The sequence below is a fragment of the Carcharodon carcharias genome, chromosome 18 (genome assembly GCF_017639515.1).
Source record: "Carcharodon carcharias isolate sCarCar2 chromosome 18, sCarCar2.pri, whole genome shotgun sequence".
Taxonomy (NCBI): domain Eukaryota; kingdom Metazoa; phylum Chordata; class Chondrichthyes; order Lamniformes; family Lamnidae; genus Carcharodon; species Carcharodon carcharias.
In genome coordinates, this window is record NC_054484.1 from 83,922,462 (window position 1) to 83,945,702 (window position 23,241).

General features: G+C 47.0%; 1 protein-coding gene across 7 annotated transcripts in view; it reads right to left on the minus strand.

Moving 5' to 3' along the window:
- LOC121290772 (phosphorylase b kinase regulatory subunit alpha, liver isoform-like) overlaps window positions 1–23,241 on the minus strand; it is a 164,364-nt gene that overhangs the window by 139,856 nt on the left and 1,267 nt on the right. For 6 of the 7 annotated variants that reach the window (XM_041211669.1, XM_041211672.1, XM_041211671.1 and 3 more), the window contains exons 2-4: window positions 21,578–22,066; window positions 2,736–2,894; window positions 1,450–1,497 (exon numbers count right to left, since the gene is read on the minus strand). In XM_041211669.1, coding sequence (XP_041067603.1) covers window positions 1,450–1,497; window positions 2,736–2,894; window positions 21,578–21,655 — 285 coding nt within the window. In that variant the 5' untranslated portion in view covers window positions 21,656–22,066. The remainder of the gene's footprint in view (window positions 1–1,449; window positions 1,498–2,735; window positions 2,895–21,577; window positions 22,067–23,241) is intronic. The other variant, XM_041211673.1, reaches the window with a different exon arrangement.

The following is a 23,241-nucleotide window of genomic DNA, read 5'->3' on the forward strand; positions in this document are numbered from 1 at the left end:
CCCTAATATACTTATAAAACCTTTGGATTTTCCTTTATTTTACCCACCAGTGTTTTTTCATGCCCCCTCTTCGCTTTCCTAATTTTTAAGTAACCCTCTACACTTTCTATAATCCTCCAGGGCTTCCGCTATTTTGAGCCCTCAGTATCTGCCATAAGCTTCCCTGTTTTTCCTGATCCAATCCTGTACATTCCTTGACATCCAGGGTTCCCTGGACTTGTTGGTCCCATCCTTCACCTTTACAGGAACATGTTGGCTCTGAATTCTCACTATTTCCTTTTTGAATGACTCCCACTGGTCTGATGTAGACTTTCTTACAAGTAGCTGCTCCCGGTCCACTTTAGCTGGATCCTGTCATTTCATATTGAAATCGGCCTTTCCCCAATTCAGGACCTTTGTCCATCTTTGTCCTTTTCCATAACTACCTTAAATCTTACTGAGGGCACTATCACTGAAATGCTCCCCCACTGACACTTCTACCACTTAAAACTAGGTCCATGGGCTGGCTTAAAAAGCTCTCCTGGATACATTTTAAGAATTCCACCCATTTAAACCTCTCACACATTGTCTCTCCCAGTTAATATTGGGGAAGTTGAAATCCCTAACCATTGTTACCCTACTATTTTTACACTCCTCTGAGATGTGCCCACATATCTACCCTTCTACCTCTCCCTGACTGTTTGGGGCTCTATAGTACACTACCAGCAATGTGATTGCCCCCTTTTTGTTTTTAAGTTCTGCCCACATAGCCTCATTTGAGGAATCTTCTAGGATATCATCCCTCCTTATTGCAGTAATTGACTCTTTGATCAATATTGCAACACCATCTCCTCGTTTACATCCCACCATGCACCACCACCACACACCACCACCTCCCTCCCCAAATTAGGCCTGAGGATTCTATACCTCGGGATATTCAGCTGCCAGTCCTCCCCCTCCCTCAACCATGTCTCTGTGATAGCAATGATATCATATCCCCATGTGCTAATCAACACCCTTAACTCACCTGTCTTACTCGCAAGACACCTTGCATTAAAATAAATGCTATCCAGCATTGCCATGCTCCCTTGCGCCTTAACTATCTAATGCCTTTTGGCGTTACACCATGTACACCACATCAACAGCATTACCCTCATCAACCCTCTCTGTTACTTCATCAAAAAACGCAAGTTAGTTAAACATGATAAGTCATGTTTCAAATGAGAACTGCATCTAGGGATGTGTTTGAGAGGATTCATTGATAAGTACAGGGGCAGCAAACAAACCAGGATTGCAGCAGCGAACAGGCCAATAATAAATGCTTACTTTCCTCCTCATTAATTTAATCAAATATCTTGTTTGGGGCGTACTAAAATCAGCCAAACTTCTCAAGCAAGTTAATAATTATCAGTACACTGTTGTTGTTTTTTCTGAATTTCCAACTTTATTATACTAAAGAAGATAACGTACCTGCCTTATCATGCACTGAAGGAGGCCTCTCATCAACTTCACAACGCTCTGTGGAAACAAATAATCAGTTCAGAATTTCTCAGGTCTGGATCATACGTTTACATGAGATAAAAGGTCATATTCCAATACACAATGGAGGAGAAATTATCTGATGTCAGTAATGGAGCCAGAAGCAAGCGACAGGGCATACAACGCAGATTCACCAGAATCAGTTCTGGGCTAAAAGGGTTAAATTATGTAGACATTCAGAACCCTCTGAAAATTAGAGCTAGGTCATTTGGAAGTGAAAGCAGGAAGTATTTTTACAAACAAGGTGTATGGAAATGTTTATCCCAATCTCACAGTTATGGAGCAAATACAGGTAAATGGTATTAAGGTACAGACAAGCCATGATCTAACTGAAAGTACAGGCTCAAGGGGCTGAATGGCCTACTCCTGATCCTACGGTCATTGCCTTAACAACAAATGATAGCAAAAAGATGATATAATTACTGATAAATAAAGCATTTATGTATAAATTACAGCTGTAAGTGTTATTGTTATAAAAATATGGTTTTTCAATCTTCACTGTAATAACTTATTATCTCAATAGCTTAAATATCCTAAACTTTAACAGAGGCAAGTTCCGTAGACAGTTTATTATTTCCTCCTCCATGCTTTCTCCATGGCAAAGCCTCAGCCAATCAGAGTTAACTTGCCAACCAATGAGCACTCTTTTCTCCCGCAGTAAAATTGTTGTGATAGTTTGAAATTTGCCATTCTTGTGTTTGTCCTGATGAGTGCAAGATGAAAAGCTTCAGTAATGTGTCTCTCTTTTCAGCAATATTCAAGTTAGCTGATTAAAAAGCATAACACAAACATTTAAAAACAGCAACCCATATCTCCACGGGGTGGTAGCAGTAATGACTCTAAAAAGTGCCAAACTTGATTGAATTGTTTTCTGTTAAAACCTGCTGAATTATGAATACTCAGGGAAAACTGCATTATGCCTTATAAAGCACGATAACCAAGTAATTAAACATTACAGTAGATGTTACAATTATAACTCACTGAGCCTGTACATTATGATTGTGGAAAACCAGGTCTGTTTCTTGACCTTGTTAACAAGACACTTTCTGACTGACTGATTGAAAATGACATGAACAGTTACCCAATATAATTGGCTTCCTTCAAATCGCTCAGTAGCTAAAGACGAGATGCTGGATAGTTTTCTTTTATGAGCAAGAAGCAGAAATAAGGAAAAAGCCCTTCTCTGTTTCTATTTTTAAAAAAAGCCTCTCACTGACCTGCTCGAGTTCATAGGCTTTAGCTTTGTCTTCATCTCGGTCTGCATTCTTGCGATATGCTAATCCCAGGCCCCATATTGCCAGAATGCTGTAGACATTATCTCGCACCCAAGCATCTTTCTGATCTATACTGGCTGGCAGCAGTCCTGTGACAGGGTTCTGAAAATGAACATAAATGGTTAGGAAAGCTAAATTGACAACCCCTCTGACCCCCAACCCCACAGTTAATATGATTCATCAAAGATTTGGCTTAAAATGGTTGCTGGGTTAAATGCTAACTATTGAGCAGTTGGTACTAACATGCATTAACTACTCCTTAAGAGCTAAACGTTTTGCACAAGATTGAAATGTTATTGATCTTGCTTGTTAGTATAGAACAAGAACGTTGCTGAAAAAAGAAACATTTTGTCAAAGATTTTTGCCTTGAACCCATCAGGATAAACACAAGAATGGCAAATTTCAAAAAATCACAACAATTTATACTGCAGGAGAAAAGGGTGCTGATTGGTTGGCAAGTCGACTCTGATTGGCCGATGTGTTGCCATAGGGAAAGCAACAGGCTAGAGAAAGGTAGAAGGGATATACATTCATACACAGGGACCCATTCTCTACAAACAAAAGGAACATGTTCAAGCCTTGCACCTTCTTTGAATTATCCGGGAGCTTGCGGAGCCTTTGTTCCCTTTCTCTGTGGAAATCCACCAATCAGAACTAACTTTCCAACCAATGAGCACTCTTTTCTCCCACAGTATAAACTGTTGTAAATTGGAAGATAGAACCCACCTTTTAAGATGGAGAAGAGGAGAATTTTTTTTCTCTCAGATGGTCATTAGTGTGTGGAATTCTCTTCCCCAGAGAGCAGGAGTCTGATAAATTGAATTTATTCAAGGCTGAGTTAGACAGATTTTTGACAGACAAGGGAGTCAAATATTAAGGGGGGGGGGACACAGAAAAGTGGAGTTGAGAACCCCCACCAGACTAGCCATGATCTTATTGAATGGTGCAGCAGGCTTGAGGGGCCGAATAGCCCACTCCTGCTTCTAAGTCCGATGTTCCTCTGTTTTGGTCATTTGAAATTCGGCATTCTTACATTTGTCCTGAAGGGTGTAAGGTGAGAAGCCTCGGCAACATGTCTCTCTTTTCACCAATGTTATTGATTTTATAGTGTTGAGCATGTTAAAATGGAGTTCATTATATAGTGTGGCAGACGCACAGGCACTCAATCAACCTGCTATCCCCACAGCTTGCAGCCCGGCAGCATTCTTGGGAAAAGGCATCAACAACCCCATGGATCAGTCCCACAGAATGTTCCACCTCTAAACAATAGGGCTGGAGTGAGACCGGGGAACTCTGACGCTAAGTGAACCTGCTCCACTAGGCAGTACTTCAAGGTCAAGGCCCCTATAATCGAGAGACGTTCCTGCCCCACCCATAGTGCACCACTGTTCCCAAGGCAACAGCTCTTGCTCAGGTTAAGCATAGGGCATTCCCCTCTTTTAACTATTTGAGAGAATACAGCTCCCAATCCCACTTCTGGGACACAGAATTGCAACACAAATTACTTTCTAAAGTCTGGGCCCAAGCGCACAGGATTATTACACAGCACTTAGCTCAGGGCCCAGAAAGCAGCTTCTGCCTCAGGGTTCCACCGTATGTGCGTCTAAGTCTCAGCTGCAATCAGGATGGTAAAAAGAGCGACAAGGGTAATAACACCCAGAATAACTGACAGTACCCAACAAGGCCATGACCCCTGGTCTGAAGCAGACTTCTATAGCTTCCACTTTGTTTTAACAAGACATCACTTCTGCACCCACACCCTCCACCCATCCACCTCACAATTTGGTCTCATTATGGCACTTTTGTAGGTTTTACTGGGAGCCCAAATATCCTTATGCTGTCTAATACAGCCTCTATTGTACAGAGACATAAAGCAGAGCCTGTGCTATAGGTGACAAAATCGTCCATTAACTTAAAACATACTTGCTCATCTGAGAGCTACAACCTAGGATTTCCAATTGTATTCTACACAAGTGTCACATGTATATGGGGGAGGGGTATGTGCATACTGTACATTGTGATTATATGTACAGGCAGTGGAGTATGTGATTCTGTGTATGGTTAAACACACTGGGTGGAATTTTCCGTGCCTGCTGACAGCGGGTGTGATAGGTGGCGTGTGCGGACAATATGGCGCTATCAGTTTCACGACGGAGAGAAGGCAGGTCGCGATCACCCACTCAGCCCGCCGATGGTGGGCCGTGTTTCTTGCCAACACTCATCGGGAATCTCACTGTAATACATCAGTAACAAATCAGTAAAAGGCCATCCCACCAGGGTCTTGGACCGCGTCTATAGACACCGCCTGCCATTCCTGCAGATGACTGAGAACCAGTGTCGCTGGTGACTGCACATGTCTAGGGTCCTGGTGGCCCACATCTGTCACTTATTGCAGGACTTGGCGCCAAGGGGACATGGAGGGCATCCACTGCCAGTGGCTTTGAAAGTGACCGCAGTTGCTCAATTTCTACGCCAGTGGCTCCTTTCAGAGCTCCACAGGTGACCCCTGTGGGGTCTCACAATCTGCCACCCACAAATGCATCCATGAGGTCACGGATGCCATCTTCACGAGGGCACAAACTTTGTGCATTTCGCCTGGGACCGGGACAGCCAGGATGCAAGAGCGATTGGATTCACCCAGATCTCAGGTTTCCCACAGGTGCAGGGTACCATTGACTGCACTCCCATGACGCACAGATCTCTATCACAACACGTGGTCAACTACATCAACCGCAAGGGCTTCCATTGCTGAATGTGCAGCTGGTGTGCGACCACCAGAAACATGTCCTGCAGGTGTGCGCAGTTTCCAGCGAGTGTGCACGACTCCTAAATCCTCAGTCGGTCACAGATCCCTGACATCTTCCAGGGTCCACAGAGGCTGCAGGTTTGGCTCCTCGGGGACAAGGGCTGCCCACAGAGGCCGTGGCTGATGACACCCGTGCAGCGGCCTCAGACTGCAGCAGAGCGATGCTATAATGAGGCTCAGGCTGCAGCTCACAGCCTGGTAGAGCAGAGCATCGGGATGCTGAAGATGAGGTTCCGGTGCCTCGACCGGTCTGGTGGAGCCCTGCAATACAGTCCACAGAGGGTGTCACACATCATTGTCGTCTGCTGCAACCTTTACAACCTGGTGCTGCAACGGGGAGAGGAGCTGGCTGAGGAGGAGATGGAGGAACGGGAGGTCTCCTCTGATGAGGAGGACGCCAACAGGGATGAGGGTGAGGGGGTCCTCAGAGGCGATAATGATGGCAATGAGGTCCTCGCATTGGCTAGACAAGCAGGCACTCGAGAGGCCCTCATAGCTGCCAGATTTGTGGAGGATGATGACGACAGGCAGTGAGGTGACCCCATAGATCCTCACATTGCACCTGTGAACGTTTGACTCCAGTCTGGTTAATGGCAGCGCGAATACCCTCTGTGAGAATGCTCCTGTCATGTAAAAATAGTAACATAGAAACTAGGAGCAGGAGTAGGCCATTCAGCCCTTCGAGCCTGCTCTGCCATTCATTATGATCATAGCTGATCATCCAACTCAATAGCCTGCTCCTGCTTTCTCCCCATATCCTTTGATTCCTTTCGCCCCAAGAGCTATATCTAACTCCTTCTTGAAAACATACAATGTTTTGGCCTCAACTACTTTCTGTGGTAATGAGTTCCACAGGCTCACCACTCTCTGGGTGAAGAAATTTCTCCTCATCTCAGTCCTAAATGGTCTACCCAGTATCCTCAGACTGTGACCCCTGGTACTGGACTCTCCCACCTTTGGGAACATCTTTCCTGCGTCTACCCGTCTAGTCCTGTTAGAGTTTTATAGGTTTCTATGAGATCCCTCTCATTCTTCTGAACTGCAGCGAATATAATCCTAATCGACTCAATCACAGAATCACAGTGCGGAAGAGGTCCTTCGGCCCATCGAATCTGCACTGACACGTGAGAAACACGTGACCTACCTACCTAATCCCATTTACCAGCACTTGGCCCATAGCCTTGAATGTTATGATGTGCCATGTGCCCCTCCAGGTATTTTTTAAAGGATGTGAGGCAACCCGCCTCCACCACCCTCCCAGGCAGCGCATTCCAGACCGTCACCACCCTCTGGGTAAAAAAGTTTTTCCTCACATCCCCCCTAAACCTCCTGCCCCTCACCTTGAACTTGTGTCCCCTTGTGACTGACCCTTCAACTAAGGGGAACACCTGCTCCCTATCGACCCTGTCCATGCCCTTCATAATCTTGTACACCTCGATCAGGTCGCCCCTCAGTCTTCTCTGCTTCAACAAAAACAACCCCAGTCTATCCAACCTCTCTTCATAACTTAAATGTTTCACCCCAGACAACATCCTGGTGAATCTCCTCTGCACCCCCTCCAGTGCAACCACATCCTTCCTATAATGTGGCGACCAGAACTGCACACAGTACTCCAGCTGTGGCCTCACCAAGATTCTATACAACTCCTACATGACCTCCCTACTTTCGTAATCTAAGCTTCGACTGATAAAGGCAAGTGTCCCATGTGCCTTCTTCACCACCCCACTAACATGCCCCTCCGCCTTCAGATATCTATGGACACACACGCCAAGGTCCCTTTGTTCCTCAGAACTTCCTGGTGCCACGCCGTTTATTGAATGCTTCCTTGTCAAATTACTCCTTCCAAAGTGTATCACCTCACACTTTTCAGGGTTAAATTCCATCTGCCACTTATCTGCCCATTTGACCATCCCATCTACATCTTCCTGTAGCCCAAGACACTCAACCTCACTGTTAACCACCCGGCCAATCTTTGTGTCATCTGCAAACTTACTAATCCTACCCCCACATAGTCATCTCTGTTGTTTATATAAATGACAAATAATAGGGGACCGAGCACAGATCCCTGTGGTACACCACTGGACACTGGCTTCCAGTCACTAAAGCATCCTTCTGTCATCACCCTCTGTCTCCTACAACGAAGCCAATTTTGAATTCACCATATCAAATTACCCTGTACCCCATTTGCCTTCTTTATAAGTCTCCCATGTGGGACCCTGTCAAAGGCTTTGCTGAAATCCAATAAACTACATGAACCACACTACCCTCATCTACACACCTGGTCATCTCCTCCAAAAATTCAATCAAATTTGTTAGGCATGACCTCCCTCTGACAAAGCCATGCTGACTATCCCCGATCAAACCTTGCCTCTCCAAGTGGAGATAGATACTCTCCTTCAGAACTTTCTCCAATAGTTTCCCTACCACTGACGTGAGACTCACTGGTCTGAGTTCCCTGGCTTATCTCTACAACCCTTCTTAAACAGCAGAACCACATTAGCTGTTCTCCAGTCTTGTGTCACCTCCCCTGTAGCCAGAGAGGAATTAAAAATTCAGGTCAGAGCCCCTGCGATCTCCTCCCTTGCCTCCCTCAGCAGTCTGGGACACAAATCATCCAGACATGGAGGTCTGTCCACTTTTAAGCCTGCCAACACCTCCAATACCTTGTCACTCCCTATATCAATTTGCTCAAGAACCTTGCAGTCTCTCTCCTCGAGTTCGATACCTTCATCCTCATTCTTTTGAGTGAAGACGGATGTGAAGTATTCATTCAACACTCTACCGATGTCCTCTGGCTCCACCCGTAGATTGTTCCCTTGGTCCCTTATGGGTCCTACTCTTTCCCTGGTTATCCTCTTCCCATTGATATACTTATAGAATATCTTGGGATTTTCCCTACTTTTACCAGCCAGAGCTTTCTCATATCCCCTCTTTGCTCGCCTAATTGCTTTCTTAAGCTCCACCCTACACTGTCTGTACTCCACTAATGCCTCCGCTGATTTGCTTCCCTTGCACCTGCTAAAAGCTTCTCTTTTCCTTCTCATCGTATCCTGAATATCTCTGGTCATCCATGGTTCTCTGGGCTTGTTACTCCTTCCTATCACCCTAGAGAGAACATGTTGACCCTGTATCTTCCCCATTTCCTTTCTGAACACCCCCCCCACTGTTCCTCTGTAGATTTCCCCACAAGTAACTGTTCCCAGTCTACCTTGGCCAGATCCTGCCTTATTTTACTAAAATCCACTCTCCCCCAATCCAAAACATTTTTTTGCAACTTGTCGATTTCTTTGTCCATGACAAACTTAAACTGTACCATGTTGTGGTCGCTATCACTAAAATGCTCCCCCACCATCACCTCAGCCTCCAGCTTCATTCCCCAGAATTAGGTCCAGCACTGCGCCGTTCCTTGTTGGACCCTCAACATATTGACCTAAAAAGTTCTCCTGTACACATTTCAAGAAATCCACTCCATCCAAGCCCTTAACACTATGTCCATCCCAATTAATGTTGGGAAAGTTGAAATCACCTAATATAATTACCCTATTGTTATTGTTTTTACACACCTCCGCAAATTGTGCATATATTTGCTCCTCAATTTCCCACTGACTATCTGGGGGTCTCTAGTAAACACCTAAACTCTACCCACAAAGCTTCATTCGATGCCCCCTCCAAGATATCATCTCTCCTTCCTGCAGTAACTGACTCCTTAACTAATAATGCAACACCTCCTCCTCTTTTACCCCCTCCCTTGTCTCACCTGAAGATTCTATATCCAGGAATGTTCAACTGCCAATCCTGCCCTTCCCTCAGCCATGTCTCAGTGATGGCTACTATATCACAATTCCACGTGTCAATCCTCACCCTGAACTCATCCGTTTTACCTGTAAACTCATCCGTTTATCTCTCCTCATATGTCAGTCCTGCCATCCCAGCAATCAGTCTGGTAAACCTTCTCTGCACTCCCTCTATAGCAAGTACAACCTTTCTCAGATAAGGAGACCAAAGCTGCACACAATATTCCAGGCATGGTCTCACCAAGGCCCTGTATAATTGCAGCAAGACATTCCTGTTCCTGTACTCGAATAGTCTGGCTATGTAGGCCAACATACCATTTGCCTTCTCTACCACCTGCTGCACCTGCAAGCTTACCTTCAGCGACTGGTGTACGAGGACACCCAGGTCTCGTTGTACATTCCTCTCTCTCAATTTATAGCCATTCAGATAATAATCTGCCTTCCTGTTTTTGCTACCAAAATGGATAACCTCACATTTATCCACATTATACTGCATCTGCCATGCATTTGCCACTCACTCAGCTTGTCCAAATCACACTGAAGCATCTCTGCATCCTCCTTACAGCCCACCCTCCCATGTAGATGCAGTGAAGGCCCTAATAGTCACTCGATTACAGTAGGATGATGACGAAATGCAGTGAGGACACTCTTCAGATCTTCACGTAGCCTCTGAGAATGACTGACTCCTGTCTGGTCAAGAGCAGTTCGCTTACGCTCTGTGATCAGGATAATATTATGGAGACGCAGCCATGAAACTTTAGAAGCATCTGATCCTTTGTCCACTTTCAGCACCTGGGCCCTGCACTGGTCACAGATGCTGGTGTGATGGGGGCCAGCCCCACCTTAAAGGTACTGAGAGCACACAGAGAGAATGACGGAACTTTGTGCTGCCTGCCCACTACATTCTGGCAGCAATGACCAGCACCGCCGAGGTGCAGACATCAGTAATGTTTCCAGGGAGTGTGAGGCTGGACCATCACTGTGGTCTGAACGCTGCATAAAGCACAGGGAAGAGACCCTGGACTGAGACACCTGCCTTTATCTTGTGCAGAAAGGTTTCACATCTGAGTGACACGGACACTGCTCATAGAACAAGGAGCCACAGGCAGGGAGACATTCTTGGGAGTTTATTGACAATAGTGAACATTATTTACAAGTGATTAACACCCATGCCCAGGCTGTGCAACTGCAAGTTCTTAACCTTCCTAACCCTGCTGCTATGTCTTGGTGCTCCCTGGACATCCACAGTGGAGATGGAGGCAGCCTGCTGACTGCTGTGCCCTGTCTGTGATGACTTTGGTGGGCGTCCTCTGGAGGGCCGAGACTTGGAGGGCTCTGGCCTGCTTTCGGGATCCTGCTGTGCGGCAGTGGCACCCTCCTCAGCCTGTGGAGCTGGAGCTGCAGAGGTCACAGGAAGAGGGGTGTCAGATTGTCCAGACGCTCTTGGAGTCACCTGGATGAATGGAGCCAGAGCATGCGTCTGCTGATCCTCCTTCCTATGGGTGCCCAAGGACCCCAGGCTGACTTCTTGAGGAGAAGAGGAAGCTGGAGTGAATCGGGTTCCCTGCACCCCTCTCACTTACACACTGTTGGAGGCCAACTATGGCATCAGCGAAGGAGTTGAGCCCACGCAGCAGTGCAGGAGTGAAATCCTGGACCAAGGTCTCCATGGCGGCCACCATCCTACCAGTGTTGACCTCGGTGCGTTGGCATGTTGGTGCTATCATCTCAGTCTGAAGGCAAACGGACTCCTCCATTGTGCCTTGCAATCTGAGGAGTGCAGTGGACATCCCTTCCTGATGATCCCGAGCTTGCTTTTGCAGCTCCAGCAACTGTGACATGACCGAGTCCAGAGGCTCATCATCTGACTCGGACTCAGCAGCGTTCTGGCCTCTAGCAGTCCTCTGAGTGCCAGGGACCTGGGAAGTCCCTGCCTCTGCCTGCTGTGGATCGGACAGTGCGATGTGCTCACCAGATCATGATCCCGAGGCTATTCTAAAGCTAGGTCCCACCGAGGTGTGTGTCTCTGCGCTGGTGGAGGGTGTGGGTGAGCACTGTGATGGGACTTCAGGTAGGATGCCTCCAGATTCCTCTTCAGAGGTTTCTTCAGGGCTTGATTGGAGACCCTGGGTCATGGACTCTGTCGACTGTTTCCCAGATGTGCCTGTGAAAGCAAGGGGAGATAATTAGTACATGGCAGTGACTGTGAAAGAGGACACATCACTCACAGCATGGTTGTCTGATGGATGTTGCACTGCTGGACCCTCACTTGGTAGAGCAGCGCCGACACCACCATCAGCTCAGGACTGGCCCAGATCCTCGCCGGCCAGCTGGATGGCTCTGTTTTCAAAGTCAGTGAGGACCTTGATTTCAGGCATTACTCTACCAGTCTGTGACCCCTCTGTCTTGTTGTGTGCCAGCTTGTCCTGCATGAATAGAGATAGGGAGAGTGTAAGCAGGATGCCTGCCAGGTCAGATGATAAATGTGTCTGGTCTAAGTGGGTGGTGAGTGGTCCCGTGGACAGGATGCAGACAGTGAAGGTATGTGTGTGAGAGAGTGAATGGTGATGTCCCTCGAACGGGCAGTGAGTGAGGGCCCTGTGGCTGTGTGATAGGTTTGTAAGTGTGTGAGTTGCGAGTGATGTGAAAAGTGACTTACCCTGGTGGAACAGAGGAGATCATTCATCCTCTGCACTGGGTGACTGTCCTCTTCTGAAGGGCGCTGGCGCTGACCACTGCTGCCACCTCCTCCCAAGCTGCCCATCCTGCGGCCAGAGCAGGGGTACAGAACATCCCAGTGGACCTCTACAGCATCCAGCAGTCATTCGAGGGACCCGTCATTAAACTGAGGGGCTGCAGTCTTTTTCCTTTGCTGGCCATGTCTCCTGGGCAGCTGAGGCAGGCTGGAAGCAATGACTGATGCGCTTGTGGCTGGACTTTAAACATTGCGCCCGGCGTGATGTGGTGGCAGGGTGAGGGCCAGCAGGCGAACGAGAGACTGCCCACCATAGCGTGTTTCCCGGGAATGCATAAATAATGAGGCGAGTTTGGGACGATACAACGTTAAAACCTGTCATCACGACCGGCGGGTGAAACGTCGTTTTACCCACCCGGTACCGCACTGAGTGCAAATCTGGGATGCTTTCACCCACTGTGTGATCGCCCTGTGATGTTTGATGGTGACAGAATGGATTATGTTGCCTTAGCTTGTTGACCTGTTTTCTTTAGCAGTGTAGGGTAAGGGAATGCCATCTGTCTGGTTTTGGGAGGACACAGGCAGTTTTTACATCAGAGATATCCGACTGCATTTATTTGTTTCCCCTGCATTCCCCTCATCATTTTGAATTTCTGAATAGCAATTCCCTTCATAATTCTCTTTGGCTACAGAAAATAGTCTGAGCATTGTTAATTATGAATTTTACCTCCCACCCTTCTTGTCCCACTCGCCAAATCAGTTTCCATTTTAATGTCAACATGTACAATCGTGATCCCTTTCAACCCAGTGTGGAGCATCCAACTTTCATTTCTCAGTCTCGTAATCATAGGCACTGTTAACCTCTCTCTCCCTTAGATCACTGACAGCGCGACGACAACCAACATCATCACAGCTGATAATGCGCAGAGTTAGACTTGGGTGTTTGGAATGTCAAAGTGGCTGGCAGGTCACAAGATAACATTGCATGGTGCCTACCCAGCACAATAACAGGGGCACATGCCTGTTGTAAAGTGAATGTGGATCCTCAGATTCTGAAGGACATTCTGCTGGGCACTGCCGAGAGATCAGCTATAAAAGCGTGTGCACTCGCTTCCCAGGACTCAGTGCCAACCATTACTGGGGAGCAGAGAGGCAAGTAAAAATGGCAGTCAGATCCACACCTTCCAGTGTTAGATTCACCAGTCAAGGGAATCTTCTGTTAGGCCTAGGCTGTGGCTAGAAGCCTGAGCATAACGCACGCAACCATTTTGTAATGAGGTGCACCATTCCCTCATGGGAAGCCATGCTTTTTCCTGATCGCGTAATAAGGCTCAAACTATCAAAATGTCGGTTTTTATTAAACAAATAGTTGGAGGGGCAGTGGGTGGTGGGCCAACATAAGTAGGGTCGCTCTGGGGTCATGGAGGTTGGAAGATGATGTGCCTGATAGTGGCAGCTTGAACCAAATCAACACTCACAGGCAAACTCAGAAAAGCAATCACAGTGAGACATAGAAGCATAGAAAAATTACAGCAGAGAGGCCATTCAGCCCATCGTGTCTGCGTCGGCTGAAAAATAAAAAACCAGCTGCCCATCCTAATCCCACCTCCAGCACCTGGTGCCTTTTAAATGAGTTGAGGGTTTCTGCCTCCAGCACCAAACCAGGCAACGAATTCCAAACACCCACCACCCTCTGGGTGAAGCTGCTTTTCCTCATGCCCCCTCTAATCCTTCTACCTATCACCTTAAATCTGTGCCCCCTGTAATTCACTTCTCCACTAGGTGAAACAGGGCATCTCTGTCTACTCTGTCTCAGCCCCTCATAATCTTGTACACCTCAATCAGGTCGCTCAGTTCCAAGGAAAACAATTCCAGCCTATCCAATCTTTTCTCATCGCTGCAATTTTCAAGCCCTGGAAACATTCTTGTAAATCTCCTCTGTACCCTCTCCAGAGCAATTGTATCCTTCCTGTAATGTGGTACCAGAACTGTACACAAAATTCCAGCTGTGGCCTAACCAGCATTTTATACAGTTCCATCATTACATCCTGCTTTTGTATTCTATACCTTGTCCAATATGCTTTCTTCACCACCTGCCATCTTCAGGGACCTGTGGACATGCACTCCAAAGGCCTCTCACTTCCTCTACCCCTCCCATTATCCTCTCATTTATTGTGTATTCCTTAGCTTTGTTTGCCCTTCCCAAAAGCATTACCTCACGCTTCACTGGATTGAATTCTATTTGCCACTTTTCCACCAAACCATTGATATCATTCTGGAGATAACAGCTATCCTCTTCACTATCAACTACACAGCCAATTTATGTGCCACCTGCAAATTTCCCAATCATGCCTCCCACATTTAAATCCAAATCATTAATATATACAACAAACAGCAATAAACCCTGTGGAACATCACTGGAAACCACTCTCCATTTGCAAAGCATCCATCAACCATTACCCTTTGTTTCCTGTCATTGAGCCAATTTTGGATCCAACTCACCACATTCCCCTGTATCCCATGGGCTTTTACTTTTCTGACCAGTCTTCCATGTGGGACCTTGTCAAATGCCTTAATAAAATCCATGTAGACAACATCCACTACACTACCCTCATCAATCCTCCTTGTTACATCCTCAAAAAATTTGATTAATTAACAAAGACGCGACCTTCCCCTAACAAAATACTGTAGCTACAAGAGCAGGTCAGAGACTAGGAATCCTGCAGCAAATAAATCACCTCCTGACTCCCCAAAGCCTGTCCACCATCTACAAGACACAAGTCAGGAATGTGACGGTATACTGTCCACTTGCCTGGATGAGTGCACCTCCAACAACACTTAAGAAGCTTGACAGCATCCAGGACAAAGCAGCCCACTTGACTGGCATCACATCCACAAATATTCACTCCCTCCACCACCGACACATAGTAGCAGCAGTGTGTACCATCTACAAGATGCATTATAGAAACTCACCAAGGCTCCTTCAATAGCTCCTCCCAAACCGGTGACCATTACCATCTGGAAGGACAAGAGCAGCAGACACATGGGAACACCCCCACCTGGAAGTTCCCCTCCAAGTCACTCACCATCCTGACTTGGAAATATATCACCGTTCCTTCACTGTCGCTGGGTCAAAATCCTGGAACTCTCTCACTAACTGCACTGTGGGTGTACCTACACCACATGGACTGCAGCGGATCAAGAAGGCAGCTCACCACCACCTTCTCAAGGGCATCAAGGGGTGGGCAACAAATGCTGGTCTAGCCAGTGAAGCCCAGATCCCGTGAATGAATTAAAACAAACCATGCTGACTATTCCTGATTAATCTATTGTTTAATAAATGACAGTTTATCCTGTGTTTCAGAATTGATTCTAACAATTTTCCCACCACTGAAGTCAGCCTGACTGGCCTATAAGTATTTGGCCTATCCCTCACACCCTTTTTAAATATTGATACAACATTAGCAGATCTCCAATCCTAAGACAGACCTACAATATTCCAGGATATACTGGATAATTCACAGAATCATAGAATGGCTACGGCATAAGAGGCCATTTGGCCTGTCTTGTTTGTGCTGGCTCTCTATGGGGGCAATGCATCTATTGCCACAGCCCAGCCTGCTGCTCGTAATCCTTCACATTCTTCCTTTTCAGATAATAATCCAATTCCTGCTTGAATATCTCGATTGACCCTGCCTCCACCACGCTCTCAGGCAGTGCATTCCAGATCCTAACCACTCACTGTGAGAAAAAAGATTTTTCTCATGTCTCCATTGGTTCTTTTACCAATTACCTTAAATCTGTGTCCTCTGGTTCTTGATCCTTCCACCAAAGGGAACAGTTTCTCTCTATCTGCTCTGTCCAGACCCCTCATGATTTAGAATGCCTCTATCAAATCTCCTCTCAACCTTCTCTTTTCCAAGGAGAACAGTCCCAGCTTCTCCAATCTATCTACGTAATCAAACTTTCTCATCCCTGAACCGTTCTCGGGAATTTAATTAACCAGAGATCAGGTGCACTTATGGAAACTGGAGTCCAAGGACAACTGACCATCATCAATTCTTCACATCTGGTACCAGATAATTTCACAAACCAATGACCTACCAGATAAGGTGCTCCTGGTCATGGTATCAGGTCAAACATGGGCAAGGAAGCCTCCAGCTGATTACCACATAGCCCTCCTCCTCAGCTGATGAATCGGTACCCCTCCACGTTGAACACCACTTGGAGGAAGCACTGAGGGTGGCAAGGGCGCAGAATGTTTTCTGGGTGGGGGGCTTCAATGTCCATCACCAAGAGTGGCTCGGTAGCACCGCTACTGACTGAGCTGGCTGAGTCATAATTAAATAGCTGCTACACTGGGTCTGCGGCAGGTGGCGAGGGAACCAACAAGAGGGAACAACATGTTCGATCTTATCTTCACCAACCTGCCTGCCGCAGGTCCATCTATCCATGACAGTATCGGTAGGAGTGACTGCCGCACAAAAAGCAGGACAAATCCAACACAGCCAATTACCGCCCCATCAGTCTACTCTCCAGCATCAGTAAAGTGATGGAAGGGGTCATCAACAGTGCTAACAAACGGCACTTGCTTAGCAATAACCTGCTCACTGATGCCCAGTTTGGGTTCCGCCAGGGCCACTCAGCTCCTGACCTCATTACAGTCTTGGTTCAAACATGGACAAAAGATCTGAGCTCCCGAGGTGAGGTAAGAGTGACTGCCCTTGACATCAAGGCAGCATTTGACCAAGTGTGGCATCAAGGATCCCTAGCAAAACTGGAGTCAATGGAAATCAGGGGGAAAACTCTCCACTGGTTGGAGTCAAAGCTAGCACAAAGGAAGATGGTTGTGGTTGTTGGAGGTCAGTCATCTCAGTTCCAGGACATCACTGCAGGAGTTCCTCAGGGTAGTGTCCTAGGCCCAACCATCTTCATTGCTTCATCAATGACCTTCCTTCCATCATAAGGTCAGAAATGGGGATGTTCACTGATAATTGCACCATGTTCAGCACCATTTGCAACTCCATGCAATCCATGTTCAAATGCAGCAAGACCTGGACAATATCCAGGCTTGGGCTGACAACTGGCAAGTAACATTCATGCCACACAAGTGCCAGGCAATGACCATTTCCAACAAGAGAGAATCTAACCATTGCCCCTTGACATTTAGTGGCATTATCATCGCTGAATCCCCCACTATCAACATCCTGGGGGTTACCATTGACCAGAAACTGAACTGGACTAGCCATATAAATACTGTGGCTACAAGAGCAGGTCAGAGGCTAGGAATCCTGCAGACAGCAACTCACATCCTGACTCCCTGAAGCCTGTCCACCAACTACAAGGCACAAATCAGGAGTGTGATGGAATATTCCCCACTTGCCTAGATGAGTGCAGCTCCCACAAAGCTCAAGAAGCTTGACACCATCCAGAACAAAGCAGTCCGCTTGATTGGCACCCCAACCTCAAACATTCACTCCCTCTACCACTGGCACTGTGTGTACCAGCTACAAGATGCACTGCAAAAACTCACCAAAGCTCATTAGACAGCACCTTCCAAACCCACGACCATCTAGAAGGACAAGGGCCGCAGATACATAGGAACACCACCACCTGGAAGTTCCCCTCCAAGCCACTCACCATCCTGACTTGGAAATATATCGCCATTCCTTCACTGTCGCTGGGTCCAAATCCTGGAACTCCCTCCCTAACAGCACTGTGGGTGTACCTACACCACATGGACTGCAGCGGTTCAAGAAGGCAGCTCACCACCACCTTCTCAAGCCAACTAGGGATGGGCAATAAATGCTGGCCCAGCCAGCGAAGCCCACATCCCGTGAATGAATAGACAAAAGGCAAAGAGCTGAAAGTCTATGGGTGCTCTGTACTTGCAGGATATGCACTTTTAGCTGGTCAAACTCCGGCAGTAGCCCTGTACACACTTAGGATCCCAGAGTCTCATCTTGTGCAGCAGCTAAACTATTTTCAGAAATGGAATGTGTACCTGTTATTAACGTAGTCTCCAAAGACAGTGCTCACTCTGCACTGCATAACAAGAAACTCTACCTGAGTGGAATTCAAAGTAGTTTGGTTCAGAGAGCCTTAAACATGGTGATGAATTTCCACACAAGCCAAGCTCAATATAAGGACAAAAGCCCTGCTTGTGCCCTGTCCCACTGGTGGGGGATGCACATTCACATTACCCAGCAGGTAAGATTATCTTCAGGCACGTTTAGCAAGTATTTAAGGGAATACAAGGGTTAATACAATAATCTTCAATATAAATACACAGTGCAACCTACTTTAAAATCGCTGAGGCCAATCAACCAACGGTTCCCCAAATATACAACAACTTGTATTTAGACAGCATCTTAAATGTAATAAAATACCCCAAGGTGCTTCACAGGAGTATTATAAAGCAAAACATGACACCTCGATACATAAGGAGATATTAGGGCGGATGGGCAAAAGCTTGGTCAAGAAGTAAGTTTTAAGGAATGTCTTAAAGGTGGAAAGCGAGGTCGGAAGGCGAGAAGAGTAGGGAAGGAATTCCAGAGTTTAGGGCCCAGGTAACTGGAGGCACAGCCACCAATGGTGACTTGATTGAAACGTATAAGATTCTGAGGGGTCTTGGCAGGGTGGATGTGGAGAGGATGTTTCCTCTTGTGGGAGAATCTAGAACTAGGGATCACTGTTTAAAAATAAGGGGTCACTTAGTTAAAACAGAGATGAGGTGAAATTTTTTCACTCAGAGGGTTGTGAGACTTTGGAACTCTCTTCCTCAAAAGGCAGTGGAAGCAGAGTCTTTGAATATTTTTAAGACAGAGGTGGACAGATTCTTGGTAAGCAAGGGGTGGTTATCGGCAGTAGGTGGGATGCAGATTTCAGGTTACTATCAGATCAGCCATGATCTTATTAAATGGCGGAGCAGGCTGGAGGGGCTGAATGGCCTACACCTGCTCCTTGTTCGTATGTTCATATGGTGGAGTGATTAAACTCCCACCAGGCCAGAATTAGAGAGGCACAGATATAATAGCATAAAGATCAGGAGCAGGACTAGGCCATTCAGCCCTTCGAGCCTGCTCCACCATTCCATAAGATCACTGCTGCTCCGACTGTGGCTTTTCTACCTGCCTCCCATAATCTTTGACTTCCTTGCAGATCAAGAATCCGTCTAACTCAGCCTTGAATATATTCAATGATCCAGCCTCCTGTCTTGTGGGTCTGAAGGAGATTACAGAGATAGACAGAGACAAGGCCATGGAAGGATTTGAAAACAAGGATGAGAATTACAAAATCGAGGCATTGTTAACTAAGCAGCAGCATAGGTCAGTGAGCGAGGGCTGATGGGCAAGCAGGATGGCAGGTTTTGGGTGATCTCAAGTTTACAGAGGCTAGAATGTGAGAGACCAGTCAGGAGGGGATTGGAATAGTCAAGTTTAGAGGTAACAACCGCTTCAACAGTCGATGAGCTGAGGCAGGGCTGGAGTCAGGCGATCTTATGGAAGTTGAAGTAGGTGGTCTTAGTGGTTAGAAGCTCATCTTGAGTTCAAATGAGACATCAAGGTTTCAAGCAGTCTGTTCAGCCTCACACTGTTGCCAGGGAGAGGGACAGAGCTTGTAATGAGGGACCAGCGTTTGTGGCAGGGACCAAGGGCAACAGTTTCAGTCCTCACCATGTTTAACTAGAGGATACTTCCGCTCAACCAGTAATGGATGTCAGACAAGCAGTCTGTTAACTCCGCAAGGTGGAGGATTCAAGCAAAGATATAGTGAGGCAGAACTGGGTTTGTCATTTCAATACTTGAGTCTCTATTTTCAATTTTTCTTTATATGAGAAAATTTTTTTTTTGCTCTCTATGATCTTGTAATTCCATTTTGCTGATATTTTCATTGCTGTCCTCCTATAACATAAAACCTGCTGAACCTGCACTGAGTGAGCCCACATAGAATCAAAATCTACAAACAGCACCAGGTCAATCCTATATTCCTCCAAACTACAATGTACTGTACACAAGCTACAGTCTCTCATTGGAAATTAATTAAAAAATCTGAGCTACATATCACTGAGACACTTATACTTCAATAGATTAGAATAGTCAAGTATTAGTCAGCCATTACTCAGCTATATTCTAAAGAATGATGCAGCACAGAACAAGGCCTTTTGGTCCAACCTGCCTATTCTAGCTCTTTGAAAGGACTCTTCAAGAGGACCCCTGCTCTTTCTCCAGAGCTCTGCAAATTCATAGTATCACTTCTAAGTTCTGTAAAGGTCAATGTGCAAAAGGCTGAACATAGCCATTTCCAACACATGCTGAGCTACTTGAGAACCCACAAACCAGGGATGTCTGAGGCATGTTTGAGTTTATCACATAGAGTTTTTTTTATAGCTTTTTGTTCTTTATCCTGTTGCGTGTACTAATTGACCTTTGGACAAACAATCTCTGAATGCATATTCATTTCTTAAATTAAGATAAACAGACGCCAGTGATCCAGGTAGCTACGGTGCAGTGAGTATGAAAGTGTTCTGATGATCACTTGAAATAACAAACCAAAGCTACATTTCTGATCATCTTTAACCTTCACAAATGACTCCAGTTTGGGCTCAAAACTTTTACTGTGGCTGATATTTATCACAATGCACCAACATAAAATTAACATTAAATAAAGAAACAATATGTTTCAACATGCTGACACTGAAAACTCTGGTAAATCTCTGAGACTTGGACCATCTCTCTCTGTATAAATAATCCAAAGTGACATTTACATGAAAAACACAGGAAACAGGAAGTAGATGTGCAGTTTTATACTTTCCCTCCGCCAAACACTGCAGAGCTGCGGTTCTCTCTCAGCTCTTCCCTCCTCTCACTAACTTTGGAAACTCAAGCTGGGCTTCACCAGCTCCAAATCTTCACAACATTACTGGGGTTTTATACCACACATCTCGACTGTAGTTTTACCTGTTACAAATATTTTTTTTCAAAGCACAACTTTAGTCGAAAAGAAGACTCATTGTGTACACGGTTAATGGCAGGGCCAGAGCAATAGTACAGCCATTCAAATTGTGAGTATTTGGCAGCTGTGTCTATTCCCCTGGCAACCACCCCACCCCCACCACACACACACAGAGCCCCACAGAAAAGCACATACACACATACTGACACACAGGCTGACTGACAGACAGACAGACACACACACACACACACAGGCTGACTGATGCGCGCACACACACACACACACACACACACACATAGGGTCACACACATACAAACAGACTAACACACACCTCACAGACTGACACACACACAAGAACATACACAAACACACACATACACAAGCACATACACAAACACACACATACACACAGACAGATGCTCACACACAAGCACATACACAGACTGACACATGCACTCTGACACACACACACACACACACATACATACACACAATCCTTTCAATCCATAGAACTGAAACAGAAGCTGCTACTCACCTGGTGACAAAGAATGGTTTGCTGTACCAATCTCGCATATCCATCCAGTCGAACACCTGAATTGCTTCTGCTCCTCATAGTCCCAAATAATGTTGGCTACTATTGACCAGCAGTTACCAGTGTTGTCCAGTGTTGACCAGCAGTTAGCAATGTTGACCAGCAGTTAGCAATGTTAACCAGCAGATATCAGTGTTGGTCAGTGTTGACCTACAGTTACCAGCACCTACCAGCAGTTACCAGCATTGACCAGTAGTAACCAAAGTTGACCAGCAGTAACCACCATTGACCATTGTTGACCAGTAGTTAACAGCGTTGACCAGTGTTGACTAGCAGTTAACAGCGTTGATCAGCAGTTATTAGTGTTGTCCAGTGCTGACCAGCAGTTATCAATATTGACCAGCAGTAACCAGAGTTGACCAGGGGTGCCGGCAGAGTATGACAGAGTGGGGGAACCCTGCTCACAACCTCGTTCTTGGACTGTTGGTGAACCTGGACACACAATGTTTACTGTTACACACAAGCAGAAGGAGGGACAAATCTTTACCTGTTTCTAATGGTTCACTCAGTTGACCAACTGGTTAGCTGGACTGGGTGATGCTGTGTTGGTTAGTCCCCTTTCTATCTCACAAGACCCTCAATACGGATTGTGTGGCTGTGAATAGACCAGCCCAGTCTGGCACACAATTGCTGCCCAACAACCAGTCACTGCACAGCACCCAGTCACTGCCTGCAACACCCAGTCACTGCCCACAACACCCAGTCACTGCCCGCAGCACACAGTCACTGCCTGCAACACCCAGTCACTGCCCACAACACCCAGTCACTGCCCACAGCACACAGTCACTGCACAGCACCCAGTCACTGCACAGCACCCAGTCACTGCACAGCACCCAATCACTGCCTGCAACACCCAGTCACTGCCCACAACACCCAGTCACTGCCCGCAGCACACAGTCACTGCACAGCACCCAGTCACTGCCTGCAACACCCAGTCACTGCCTGCAACACCCAGTCACTGCCTGCAACACCCAGTCACTGCCCGCAGCACTCAGTCACTGCACAGCACACAGTCACTGCACAGCACACAGTCACTGCCTGCAACACCCAGTCACTGCCTGCAACACCCAGTCATTGCCTGCAGCACCCAGTCACTGCCTGCAACACCCAGTCACTGCCTGCAACACCCAGTCACTGCCTGCAACACCCAGTCACTGCCCGCAGCACACAGTCACTGCACAGCACACAGTCACTGCACAGCAACCAGTCACTGCCTGCAACACCCAGTCATTGCCCGCAACACCCAGTCACTGCCCACAGCACCCAGTCACTGCACAGCACCCAGTCACTGCCCACAGCACCCAGTCACTGCCCACAGCACCCAGTCACTGCCCACAGCACCCAGTCACTGCCCAGCACCCAGTCCCTGCCCAGTATTCAGTGCCTACCCAACACCCAGTCCCTGCCCAACACCCAGTCCCTGCCCAACACCCAGTCCCTGCCCAACACCCAGTCCCTGCCTGCAGCACCCAGTCCCTGCCCAACACCCAGTCCCTGCCCAACACCCAGTCCCTGCCTGCAGCACCCAGTCACTGTCCAGCACCCAGTCCCTGCCCAGCATTCAGTGCCTGCCAACACCCAGTCACTGCCCAGCACCCAGTCCCTGC